Source organism: Stegodyphus dumicola, chromosome 1, assembly GCF_044657685.1.
Source record: "Stegodyphus dumicola isolate Sdum_Otavi_A_Nest chromosome 1, ASM4465768v1".
Classification (NCBI taxonomy): Eukaryota; Metazoa; Arthropoda; class Arachnida; order Araneae; family Eresidae; genus Stegodyphus; species Stegodyphus dumicola.
Window position 1 is genome coordinate 216121047 of NC_140768.1, and position 14510 is coordinate 216135556.

Below are 14510 nucleotides of genomic sequence, written 5' to 3' on the forward strand. Positions count from 1 at the left end.
GGGTCAAAGGCTAGTGGAATCTTTGTTAGAAAGTAGAAAGGATATCATTCAAAATCTTCACACCTATTTGTGCATAAATGAACGATAAAGGGAGGAAATTGCTGTGAAACTGGAAATGTATTTCGAGCAATTCGGTATTTTAAGGATACAAGTTAGTGAAGGCTTTGAATTTCAAAGAGTTAAAGACGTATGACACCAATGTTTTTACAGTCATAGAGGCCAGTCTTGTAGCTAAAGATACAAATATTTCCCATTCAAGGGTTACACGATCTATATTGTGCTGAAAACATCTAGCCAGATAATGTTGGAAGTACCATCGTCTAGAGTCATTCTGTCAGAGGTTTTCTTCTAAACTGGTATTGATTACATTGGACCCTTTCAAAATCTGGAAAGGTTGAAGGGTAAAACCAGTGAAATGCACATTTGCGTATTTTACTACTAAACCTGTACCTATTGAATTAGTAGGTAATCTAACATCAGAATTATTTTTTGCCATTTTGAAGCATTTGTATCTCAAAGAGGAGAGTTGATAGAAATGCATAGTGATTGTGTCATGAATTTTATTGCTGCTGATAAGGAATTGAAAAGAGCAATAAATTATCTGAAGAAAAATGAATTGGTTGATAAATATTGCTCAGCTGAAAGTAATAAATTGATATTTAATCTTCCTGCAGTAAATTATTTTGAAGGGCTATGGGAAGCTGCTGTTAAACCTACAATGTTATGTCTCAAGTGAAAGACGCAAGGAAAATTTACGACATTGATAGATCAAATTGAAGCCTGCTTAAATTCACAACCTTTATGTCCAATGTCTGAAGATCCATCAAAATCTTCTGTACTTAACCAAATCATATCTTAATTAGCACCCCTCTAACACTCTCGAAGAGTGTTTACTTGATCAAAAAATTCCCATGTTAGAATAATGGAAGCTTGTTTAGAAGATTATTCAAAATGTTTGGGAAAGGTGGTCCAATGAATACATTTCTAATTTACAACAAAGTTCTAAAGGGTTTTAAGTGAAAGCTGATTTTAAAATAAATGATTTAGCTATTAAAAAAAAAAAGACAATTTACCCCCTGTATGATGGAAATTGCGAAAATATCTTGAAGTTTTTCCTAGCGCAGATAATAATGCCCATATCTTGAAGCTCAAAACTACAACTGGACTTTTCAAAAGGCCAATTCACAAACGCAATGTTTTGCCTATCAGTGCTAAGTATTCTCACAAAACATAACTTGTGCTACTCACAAAACACTGTGCTACATGACAAGGTTTGAAAGTGTACTCATGTAAGAGATTTAAAATTTTTTCTGCTATCTGTATCTTTAAGCAGCAAAATATCTGAATTTATGCTTTTTTGGCCTCTGCACACTACATAAATCCAGATTTACCATACATGTTCTTTAATTTCAGAGGATTTTTCATTCTACAAAAGTTCTCTGGGATTAAATGCTTCTTCACAATTTCACACATGGATGCTGCTAGCAATGATATTATTGTCATGAAATGGTTTTAAACATTCAAATAATGCTATTTTTCCTCTGATTCTATTTCTGGTGGTTGAATGGGCTGGATGCATGCCATTTCCTAGTTTTATATTATAAATCTGAGTCAGTTTCACTTAGAAATCTCTTTACATAAACTTGTATTTAATTGCCCGTTTGGATTTGATATAGTCAAATAATTTAATCCAATTTCTACTTGTTCTTCATCTCTGTCTTGTCTGAAGTAAGTTTCATTGCTATTCTATTTTAATTGTCAAACACTGAATTATTATTATTTTTATTTTATGATTACTCCTTTTGTATAAGAGCATAGCTTATAAGAGAAAAAATATTCACTGGAAGAAGAAGACTTCTGGAAGCGTTACTATGGAAAGATGATCTTAACTGGAGAAAAAGGGAAAATATTTTGAGAGCTTGCATCCGAAATCTCACTTTCTATTTTGTTTACACCCATTCATCCTTCACCTTATTTTAAAAATATTTTGTCGAGTTCATTGAAGTATCATTAGTAATGTTATAGGGATCATCTATTTGTTTTAATACTTATTTATTTTTTATATGGACAATATTATTTTGATCATCTAAATTCTGCATTGATAATAGTGTTAAGTAGTCATAATATGTAATTTTATGCATTATAGTATGCTATTAGAAAATTTTAATCAATGTAATTTTTTACATCATGTTAATAGGTAATAATTTTTTTTCAAATAATTTACCATCAGAATGAATGAAAATAAAGATGTATGTGTTCATTTGGGTTCTGATTAAAAGTTATATTTTGATATAATGTTAAAACTACTGAAACTTTGTCTTTTTGAAATTCAGAATAATGTTGCTCAGAAATTCACTTATGTTATTAAAATTCTATGTAATTTATTTTTGAAGTGTTCAAATTCCTTATGGTAGATGAATTTATCTTGTGTAGACAGTTTTTATTGTATTTATGTATTTTTTAATATTTTTTAGAAAAAAAATTACATGTGTCTGCATGCATATGTCAAATATTTAAGGGAACTAAATATTTAAGGTTAGCTTCTCTCCATAGAAAGCACAGGAAATATGATTCATGTTCTGGGCTAAAAAGTAATAACTTTTAGAATAGGATACTTAAATTACATAAATATTTAAGTTTAGCTTCTCTCCATAGAAAGCACAGGAAAAATGATTCATGTTCTGGGCTAAAAAGTAATAACTTTTAGAATAGGATACTTAAATTACATATGTGAAATAGTTTGCAATTAGTTGAGAAACCGTGTGCTTGTTGACAAATAAAATCACATTGGTTTCATAGTTTTAATGAAAAATCATAAAATATTGCTATGCAAAAAAAAATTGGGCTCTGAAGACATTTGTGTTATCATCTGTTTTTCAGATTAAAAAGAAAACATGAAAATTATCTGTTTTATTATATAGGTTTACTTATATTATTTAATTAATGTATTGTCCTTGTATTTGAACTCTGTGTCATTTATCTGTATTTAAAGGCAGGTAGACAAACTCATTTGTGCAGATCACATTTATTGTACTTATATATTTGTTAATATTCCTTTCTGTGTGAGGTCTCATTTCAATACGGCAGTTGTGCATACACAAATATTTCAAAATGAGGACTAAATATTTAAATATTGCTTTTTCCTTAGCAAGCAAAGGAAATGTAATCCATGTTCTGTGTAAATAATAAATTAGTAGTAGTAAATTTTAGGATAGGGGAACTTAATACATATGTGAGATAGTTTACAGTTACCTAAAAAAACATATACTTTTTTCAAGACAAAAACTTATTAGTTTCGAAGTTTTAATCTGATATCATAAATTGTTGCCATAGTTCAAAAGAACTGTTTGGCTGATGTCTGTGATCTGTGAAGGGAGGTGCTGAATTATCATCTATTTTCAGATTTTACATTATGCCCAAAAGGGATTTTTTTAACATTTTGTGTGTTACCTTTATTTATTAAATATCATGTTCTTTGCACTTAAACCATAAAATTCAATTCGACGGCAATATCGCAAAATAATTTTAAAATGAGCATATCTTTAGAATTTTTTATACATAGTCTCGCGTGCTGGAGATATAAATGTTTTTTTTTTTTTTTTTTTTTTTTTTTTTTCATTTCCTTTTCTTTTTTCCATACAGTGTTGCAATCCCTTGCTTTTAAATCGCAGAGTTTGTTAATAAAAATTCTTTAATGTCTGACAAAATGTGAAAGAGATAATAAAAGAAATTCCAAATCTCCATATTCGGTGAAAGATTACGTTATTCAAAATTTGATGGCTCCAGGTACCATTGTTTTATCACAATGTGTGAAAACATACATACATATATGCAGCTTCTTCATTACTTAATTTCTTTAAATATAATACATATTTGGGCTGTTGTCATTTCTGGGCCCTTTGGGTTAAAAAAAAAAATCAGTTTTATTAAATAGGTTTAATTTCCAATAATGTTTTTGCAGATATTATATAAAAATTCCATATGATATCTTTTTAAAAGAAATCATTTGCTTGTATATGCAGGAAAAGTTTCAGGATAAAAAGAAGAAAACAGCATCTCTTCCTGTCACTGAACCTCAAAATGAGCAAAATGAATCTGATGTCGATATGGTGGCATCAGATGCTGAGGTAAAGTTTTCATTCTTTATATTTTTTATTTTATGTATATATTTGTTTTTTATGTTTCATGAATGAATGATTTTTCCCCCTTATAACCACTTTATTTCTTGGTTTCTGATGCAGAATATTAATTTGAAAAGATTTTTACTCAATTCCTCTTCTAGTAAGATCTCGTATGGGAGAATGCAAGTTTAGTGTGATAAATCAAATGAGAATTTACTCAGAAGTCTTGTACTATTTATATTACATAAAAGCAAAACAGGCATATTCGTTGTATTTTACAAGAATTAAAAAAGTCTTTTAAGGGATAACTTTTTTAATTAAATTTTCAGACAAACTGTTAATAGATTTGTTAATGTTCCTTTCTGTGAGAAATCTGGTTTTAAAACAACAATTGCACATATATGGGTATATTTCAAACTGCAGACTAAATATTTTAATATGGCCTCTTTCTATAGAAAGCAGAGGAAGTATGATCCATGTTCTGGACCTAAAAAGTAATAAATATTAGAACGAGAGACCTTAAATACATATGTGAGATAGTTTACGATTAGCTGAACGAAATGTTCTTGCTTGAAGCCAAACACTTAATGGTTTTACAATTTTAATCAAAAATTATAAAATATTATCATACTCCACAGGAATTGTTAGGCCAAAATCTGTGGTCTATGAAGGGATATGTAGTATTATTTATTTTTTAGATAAAAAAAAAAATGAGGGCTTTTTTTCCTTTCTTATAATCATTTTATTTCTTGATATCTGGTTCAGAATATTAATTTTGAAAAATTTTGAGTTAATTCTCATCTAGTAAACTTTCATGCAGAAGAAAGCAAGTCTAGAGTGATAAACCTGATTAAAATTTATTCAGAAGTCTTGTACTATTTATAATACGCAAAAACAAGACAGGCATATTTTATAAGGGTGGTTGAACTTTTTTAGCTAAATAAAGGGACCCTTTTTTAGCTAAATTTTCAAGTGAACTTTCATTTAAAACTATTATTGCATTTTGTTTTAAAGCTATGCTTTTCTTAATGCATTTTGTTGTAATTATTGAGAGATAATAAGCTAATTATGGTATAGCTGAAAAACAGAATTGTCGGTTGGGTGCTATTGCTGCTGAAAGAATGCTGTATCAATACTAGATTTCTAAATGGAGGTGCCTGACTATACAAAATTCTGGGAATCTTCAAATATTAGTTGAATAGTAGTGATGGTCTATGCTTTCGTTTGTCACAGGTTAAACCTCTTTCAAAAGTTGCTGGTGACATTATTTCACACAATTAACATAATTGTGATTGTTAATTTTATGAGAGCTATTCTATTCCAATTGAGAATTCATGCAAAGTGTATATTGAATGTATGTAAAAATGGTCAATATATTAATAAGAAAAGAAAAAATAAGAACTCATTATTTGATCTTTTGTTACTTTAAATATTTACCCAGGCAGCATGCATTTATAAATCGCATGAGAAAAATACGTGCAATTTACGAATGGCCTTTCGTATAAAAAACGTTCAAGTTGAACGTAAAAATATCATAAAAAGTGTCCAGTGGCAATTACTAAATATTTACGTATATTTTTACGTTATACTATATGTAACTTTTACGTAAAATTTAGTTATATTTATGCCAGAGACTGCTGTTCATTCGCAACTTTTATGTATAATATACGTAAATTTCAGGGATTTACGTATATTTATCGCATATACGTAAACCTCAATTTTTTGCTTTACGTATGTGTATATATTTAGTAAAAATTTACGTAAATTTCCCCCATTTTTTACTGTATATAAACGTATATATTAGGTAAAAATTAAGGTAGATATTCCCCGTATTTTACAGTACAAAAAGTATATATTTCCCGTATTTTACGGTACAAAAACGTACATATTTGATAGTAATTGACCTAAATCTTCCCTATGTTTTCTTTGCATGTGCGAATGACTGGTAAAAATTTAATCCGATGTCTTCTCCACTTTACTGTGTATAAATGTACATTTTTTGGTAAAAAATTTGCATAAATCTCCAATTACCTTTTCACTGCATTTTTCGTAAAATGTTCTTATTTTAATCTCATATTTTTTATATAAATCTATGCAAAATCTTTCTGCATGCTATGATTAAAAGGTAAAATCATTTTTATATCAAATTCTTACATATCTGCCTTTTAGTTATGTACAGCAATATGGAATATATATATATAACTGGAAAATTTAAATGCACTAGTAAATGAAAAAAAAAATTTCTATTCAAAAATTATGTAACACTGAAAGGCTGAAAATCACTTTTAATATTTCATTTCAAAGTGATTACAAAATATGCAATAAATTTCGTAAACATCAATTCTATGTTTTAAATCAATTAATGATATCGTTCATTTGCATTTTTGTTTACTAAATTCATTTCATAAATTTAAATTTAGTAAACAACTGTAGCAAACAGTTGTTTACTAAATTCATTACTACTAAATAACACTTTAAATAAATTATTTACTTTTCCGAAGGACATTTTTTTTATGCCATGTAAATGAACGATAGCAGTAATTGATTTAAAACATAGAACTCAGGTTTACAAAATTTATTGCATATTTTGTAGTCTTTCTTTTGAAATGAAATATTAAAAGTGATTTTCAGCCTTTAAGTGTTACGTAATTTTTTAATAGAAATTAATTTTTTTGCATTTAATTTTTCCAGTTATATATATTCCATATTGCTATACATACCTAAAAGGTGGATATGTAAAAATTTGATATCAAATTAGCATTTTATCTTTTAATCATAATATGCAGAACATTTTTGCATAGATTTATATAAAAAATACGAGATTAAAATAAGCACATTTTACAAAAAAATGCAGTAAATAGATAATTGGAGATTTATGCAAATTTTTTCCCAAAAATGTGCACTTATACACAGTAAAGAGGAGAAGACATCGGACTAAATTTTTACCAAAGTCATTCGTATATGCAAAGAAAACATAGGGAAGATTTAGGTCAATTATTATCAAATATATAAGTTTTTGTACCGTAAAATATGGGGAATATCTACGTTAATTTCTATCTAAAGTACAATATAGTTAATTACCAAATTCAGTAAACGACTGTAGCACAAAAGAAAACATCATACATTTAGATTATTTGAATAAGTGTGCTAAATTTTAAAATTGTTAAATATAGACCAGGAAATTGTAGAAAACTTACCTTTTCCAATAGTTATGAAGTTGACTTTATTTTCCTTGAAGATGAATGTTTAATGCCACAAATATTGCATTCATATCTTCAGATAATGCACAAATATATACATATTTATTTATTAAAATTTAGTTTATCCCAAACATGTTAAAGAAAATATTAATTTGCATGTAAGTTAATTGAGTAACTTCTGTTTTAATTACACGCATAATTATGATATGTAAAAATTTTACATTTATCAGTCAATCTTGCAATGTATTGTAATCTATTATTGTTGTCTTTCTCAGTTTAAAATCTTATAAATATATTAGATCAGTACTAAAAGTTCACCTCTACAAAAGAAATGCTTTATCGAGGCATTTTTAAAAAGTTCCCTTTTACAATGTAACTGTTAATTTCATAAATATGTTCATAAAATTATGAAAATTCAAAATTACCTAAATATGTTCTTTATTTTATCTTATATACCAGATAAAATTTTAAAAAGTTGATTTGTTTAGGAATATTGAAGTTTTTAAATATTTATCTCATGTGACTTTTTCTATAACATCATTATAAATGTGCATGTTGATGTGGACATACCAATTATTTTTTTTTCCATCAAATAGCTTTATGGTATTAAATGATTTAAAAGGAGGCAACTGGACAAAAGAAAGCAATTAGAAGTTGGCTTATTTTTTATTAATTTGTTGTCAAATGCTGTGCATTTTAGATTATGCTCATATGATGACAATGAGTTATTTAAATTATAAAATTATTATGAACATATCCCACATAAATTAACAAGTATCAAATTTCAAGTTGTTTGAAGTATTATTAACTGTAATACTTGCAAAAGAAATACACATGAAATTAATTTAAGAATTAGGTTTATTTTACAGGTATTCAAAAACTGCAATTACTGTTAAACGATAAAAACTAACATTAAATCTGAAGAGCATAATTTTTTTCTATAATAAAATTTAACATAGATTTCATTCAGCTTTGCCATATTTGCTCTATAGTTCGCTGTCTTTAATATCCTGCTCGATTTTTGTAAAAGTGAATTCTTTGTCACCCAATGTTTTAAGAACAGCTCCTAAACAAGAAAAAGAAAAATTTGTAATAATTTCACACTTCAGATGTTTTCAGTTTTTAAATATAGTTGAAGTATTAAAAGATGCATATAAAATGCACCGAGTATTTTATATTTAAAAATTTACATTTCAGTAATTAAAAATTTAAGTTCATACTATCACACAGTAAACTTCAATTATATACCTTACACAATGCCTATAATTTCAAGTAAAAAATACCTAAAGATTTGTTTAGAACTGTAAGTTTAAGAAAGACTTTAATGGCTATGTTTGTATTTAAGTACACGAGAAAAAAATTTTGTATTAATTATATTGCATTAGCCTTTTCAATTTTACTCCTACATATAGTAAAGAATATTCGCTTTCATACAGATAACTTTTTCTTAAATAAAGAGCAAGCAGAAAACTAATCGCAACACTATATATATATAACAAATTACTTCATAAACATATACATGTCATTAACATACATATATGCATTAACAGGCTATTTTACACATTTCAATAAACCAGAAACCAATACACAATCAAAAGTATTATCAGTAAATTCCTCCAAAATCAGAACACAAATCTTTAATTATGATAATGGCATCTCAGTTTGCAATATAAAATATTTCAAGTCTACATTCATGTGCATTCTAAGCAAACAGAAAGCTGAATAACAATAAAATTATAAATACCATAAAAAAGTTAAAAGCCACGTAGAATAATAGCAAGACTAAATGAAGTCTTCCTTCAAAAATCAATTTAAATTAAAAAATTTGCCTTTCTGTTTAACATCTCAAAATAGGGTTACTGCTTTCACTAAATTTCCTGCCTTTGCAAAATAAAAATTGTCACTTCTGTTGCAGGAAATATTTGCTGCAACCTTTGTATGCAAATAATCCAGTGAAGAAAAATTAATTGTGGCTTGAATATTTTCTTTATTAAATAAATGAAAAACTCCCACATAATATTAATTTATGATCCACATGAAGCTTTTTACCTCTACCATATCATGCAGCTATTTTAAAACATATACAGTCAAAAGTATTTAATCCGGACTCGTCGGGACTTCGGCAATTCCGGATTATCGATTTTTCCGGATTATAGATCATCAGTTTAAATCTGGTAAGATGGCATGCAGAAATTCTAAAATTAAAAATATGAACCTGTAATTTATAAAATAATGAGCAATTATGATCTAAAGGGTATCAAAATTTACAAAAAAAGAAGCTTAATATTTATTTGTTTATTTTATTAAACATTTCTTTCAACGCGCGCATGCGTACCTTACGCATAGCCGAAATTAGAAAATTGCAACCAGAAAAACTATTTGATTTGTATTCGTGATTTTTATAATAACGAGGAATTTGATTTAAATCATATCAAAGACGGAGTACATCAAGATTAAATACTACATTTAGTAAGGAATTATAAGCCGAATAAAATAAAAACATCTGCCCTGAAGATAACGATAGTGCTGACAGATCAACTTCCAGTTCATTGCGTGCCGCGACGTCCCTCCCCCGCACAGAGCAGCGTGAAATTGATAAACAGATTTCGGAACGGTTAGATAAACAAAGGATATACCTTTATTCATTTTTTGTAGCAATTCGTTTTTTGTTTGATGGATATCAAAACATACTTTCGTTTTCTAGATCCTTTCGGAGCTCCAGCATCGGAAATTCTATTTGACATAATCGAAAGTTCAAGCTTACTTTTATAAAATTGCTCTTACAGTCTGCAAAAATAATAAGCCGGATCCAATTTGAAGATTAAGGAACAACGCAATCATCAACATTAACTGAAATAGATAATTAGATAATTTTAGCTTATACCATCCGTTATACATTAAACGCGCACGCGAAAACATATTCTGCGCTTACGCAGACCCATATGCGCAATCGTAAAGGTCTTACGCGCACGCGTAAACGCCTATGCGCATGCGCAGAAAGTTCTTAGCTTAGAGGTCCGGATTATGGGTGTCCGAATTAACGACTTTTGACTGTACTCTCATATAAAAGCCACAGAATTTTTTTACCAATATTAATATAGTATAAATCATTAATAAATCTTCTAAAAACAGTAAAAAAATTTCTGAATTTGATACCCAAAACATAATTCTACGTAACTTAATGTATGCATTTGCTTGCACATACTTAAAATGAACTATACATACAAAAACTTAACATATTAACTTTAATAAATTCTTAATTAGAAGGATGACTCAATTAAGGCAAAATATGAAAGAAATCTACCTGATGGAATAGTTGTAAAAGATATATTTAAAAAAAGCTAATACTGTTTACCTTACACATGGCAGAAATTGAATAAACTGTATGCAGCTGGATTATTTATTAGGAATAGAAGTTAGATCAAAGTACCAGTTCTAGAAGGCTTTAACCATTTGGGTGCAAAGAAGCATCTCAATTTCAAAAAGAATAATTTAAAAAAGCTAATAGAATTTTATAACTTTTACAATCTAGTACAAATATTAGACACAGAAACAACACTAAATGCCATTATTTACTTGCATATTTTCCTTCTTTGTGCACTTTACTCCTGAATTTTTCAGGATATGATTTAGAAACAGAGTTATGGTAAAAACGTATACTGGTAAAACAAATATTGCTGAAACTGATAAGTCCTTTGAATTATATACTATAGTGCAAAGAGGGATGGAATATGTGACTAAATATGATAAATCAGATTACAATAACATTAAACAAATAACATGAAAAACTGAAAAAAGAAATTTTATTTGAAATTATTTTTTAACTCATGGAAAGACAGACAGTATTTCCAACTTATTAAATTCAATTACATCTTACCTTTGTCAAACCAATATTGGTACTTTTCCATTTTGTCGTGCAAGCGATAAAGTCACCCAAAATGGTACAACCGATGCCAAACAGAATATCCTCACTGGTAACCTTTTAGGTTTCATTTTCAAAACACGTTGCAGCTATTTCTATCAGACTGAATGTTTCTTTCAATACTGGGATACAATTACATAGAATTTTTACCAGATAGTTCAATTATATGTCCTAAGGCCATTTGCGGTAATTAAATCAATTAGGATGCAATCACACGCTCACCCGAAAATATAGAAAAGGCAAAATGAAGGGTTAAATTCATCAATTCTAATGAGAATGCACTAGCGAAGTAAAGCACTGCGGTTTTACATAATTTCTGAGTAAGCTATTCATACGAAATGAAATAATTCTTGCATTTAAACTTGTATTCCAAATTAAGATTTAACTTGAAATTAATGTAGATAATTACTGAAAGAATTAGCGTAGTTTAACATGAAATGAGATCACTGGGGTCACGTGATATGAAATGGCGAATCAGAATGTTGCACCATGAAAGCATAGTAAATTCTTAAATTAATCTCTTTTTACAAATACAAATTAATGTCTTTCTACAAATTTATTGTCTTTATTTATTATCATTTTACAAAATTTTAAACGATATTAAAATGTTTATGCCTTTAAAATAAAAATTTCTTAGAACTAACATTAACATTTTTTATGTGTATACTGTATGTTGTCGCCAATAAAGTCTGCTTGGCAAGATTTGCGCCGGCGAAACGGAAAAGTACCCTGATATTTTGAATTTGTTTTATAATTTTCATAAATTTACTATTTTAGGGAGGCTTGATAGCACAGTGGCTAGTGCGTCACGCAGCAGCACCAGAGGTCTGGCGTTTGATTCCCAGGCTGGGCAAGCCTTTCATCCCTTGAGTGGGTCGATAAAATTAGTACCAAGTTCCATCGGGGACTTAATACTGGGGGGCCTGCAACAAGCTGACCACTTATGCACAAACACCACAGAGCTCACCATCTAGAAAGTAGATATCAAGGCATTGCCAGCCATGGCTCTCTAAGGGCTGTTTGTGTCATCCAGTTTAGTTTTAAGTTTTACTCTTTTAGTAACATAAAAATACATCTGTAACAGGTTTGGTTTAGGTTTATTTGATTACTGCAAAGCACAATAGGGCTATCTGCCTAAGGTGAGAAATGCCTTCATGAAGTACTTTCTAAGGGAAATTGGCTCGTATACATGTTACACATGGGGAAAACCACGGAAACGGCCATGCAGCCAGACCGCGGGATTCGAACGTCGAACCGAACTACCAGTGTTCAGCGACTTTACCGCTGAACCGTTGGCGAGCCTTCTATTACACAGGACCTGTGTGTGCAGGATCACCTTTGAAATTAAGACAGTATTTAAAATTGGTGCTAAACTAAAGCTGCTTTCTTGCCTAATTTTATACTATTGAAAATACCGGTAATTGTCAAAATTATTCGTATTCAATATGTGTAAGATTATTAATAAGCTGCCAAACTGCAGTTAACCATCTAATATACTACATTCAACATTATTATTTTTCTTTTTGAATGTCAGGTTTTCATTATTTCTGCCAATATATCTGTAACAGGACATAAAGATTGAGTTAATGTAGAATAGAAAATTACCTTGCAACATATCCAATAAGACTTAGTGGCAGTACTTCATTCCCTAGAAAAAACATTTTAAATTATTTTACTTAAACAAAAATTTCATATTTGTTACAGCAAAACATCATTAACACAATAAACCAGAATTGAATGCAAATCTAGTTTAACTCCATCCTTGAAAACTAGTTTATTACTTTCAATTTAATTTAAAAATAATAAAAAATAAGGTACATATTATGATGACTACCTAGATATCTCACCTAAACTGGCAATCCTTATAGGTTATACAGGTTAACCTTAACATGGGTTATAGAGGGCACTATGATAGAGAGTATTAATCCCACACTAGGAACTCTAACATTTGGTAGGAACACTTTGAAAAGTGAAACAGATATTTATAGTGAACCAATGCAAAACAAAAACAATAGTCCTTTAGGGACAAAGCCCCTTTGGACTAATAAATAAATTAACAGCTTTTAGCCATTTTTTCTTCTTGTAAAAATTAGACATACAGAATATTTTTAGAAAATAACAGTACTTTAAGCATGCATTTTCCACATATTTAACACAATAATTCATTCTAGCTCTGTTGCAATACTGGCAAAGGTACTTATCTGTTATTAGGATGGGATTCAGCAACGTACAATGAAACCTCGAGATACAAGGAAAGTATGAACAAAACACGAGCAATGAGCCAGGCTGTTGGTATGGGTGGCGCCATTTCCCTATCCTGCTCAACTCAGGGAATCCCCTTGTCAGATCACTCAGTGTTCTTTTATATATGTGTTTGTGCACTTGTAAGTTAATTGTTTTGACATTTAACGTGAAAATAATTATTTCAAGATGCCCCGCAAGAAGATTGTTGCCTCAGATAGTGCTGTAAAGAAATATAAGGAGGCCATGGCCGTCGATATCAAGAAAGAAATCATAGATAAACATAAGCATAGTGACAATTGGATTCTGAAGAAGCAGGAAAAAAAAATAAGAAATCTGATGTAGCCAAAGGAATTATTGTTGCTTCCAAGCACCATAAAAGTACTCCTAGATGTTGAGAAGCTGTTGTTGGTGTGGATTAATGAGAAGGAGTTAAAATGTTGGTAACAAAGTTAAACTATGGTTATATTATTTACCAATAAGACTTAGTTATTTATTAGGAAAAATTGACTTGATATTAAAATGTTGATATTTTTTGGGGTGTGGAATGGGTTAACTGAATTTCCATTATTTTCAATGGGGAAGCTTGTTTCTAGATATGAGAAATTCGCTATACCAGTTGAATGCTAGAACGAATTAAACTCGTATCTCGAGGTTCCACTGTAGAAAAGTAAGCATGTGTATATGCATGTATGCGCATATATGTGTATAAGTATACACATACATACATAAAGAATATACACATGCACACACGAGCACCTACATTTAAAAATGCATGCATATAAACACACATTTCTGAATCTGGTCCTGATAACAGAAGAATACCTACATGAATCATAGGATTTACATTAATCAGTTTTATTAGAATTCTTAAATGAAATCTTCACTATCCGAAAATTCAGTTTAATTTCCAGCTGAAACTATATCAGGACAATCTCATTTATTATATTTCCCTCTAACAACTGAACATTTTTAAAACCTTTTCTATTCCATGGAAAACTAATGCTACATTAAACTTATATTTTC

General features: G+C 29.2%; 1 protein-coding gene across 18 annotated transcripts in view; it reads left to right on the forward strand.

The window, feature by feature from the left end:
- Window positions 1-14510, forward strand: part of LOC118201136 (uncharacterized) — a 385427-nt gene that overhangs the window by 123425 nt on the left and 247492 nt on the right. For all 18 annotated transcript variants that reach the window (XM_085825487.1, XM_085825518.1, XM_085825505.1 and 15 more), the window contains one exon: window positions 4023-4127. In XM_085825487.1, the coding sequence (XP_085681613.1) occupies window positions 4023-4127 (105 nt within the window). The remainder of the gene's footprint in view (window positions 1-4022; window positions 4128-14510) is intronic.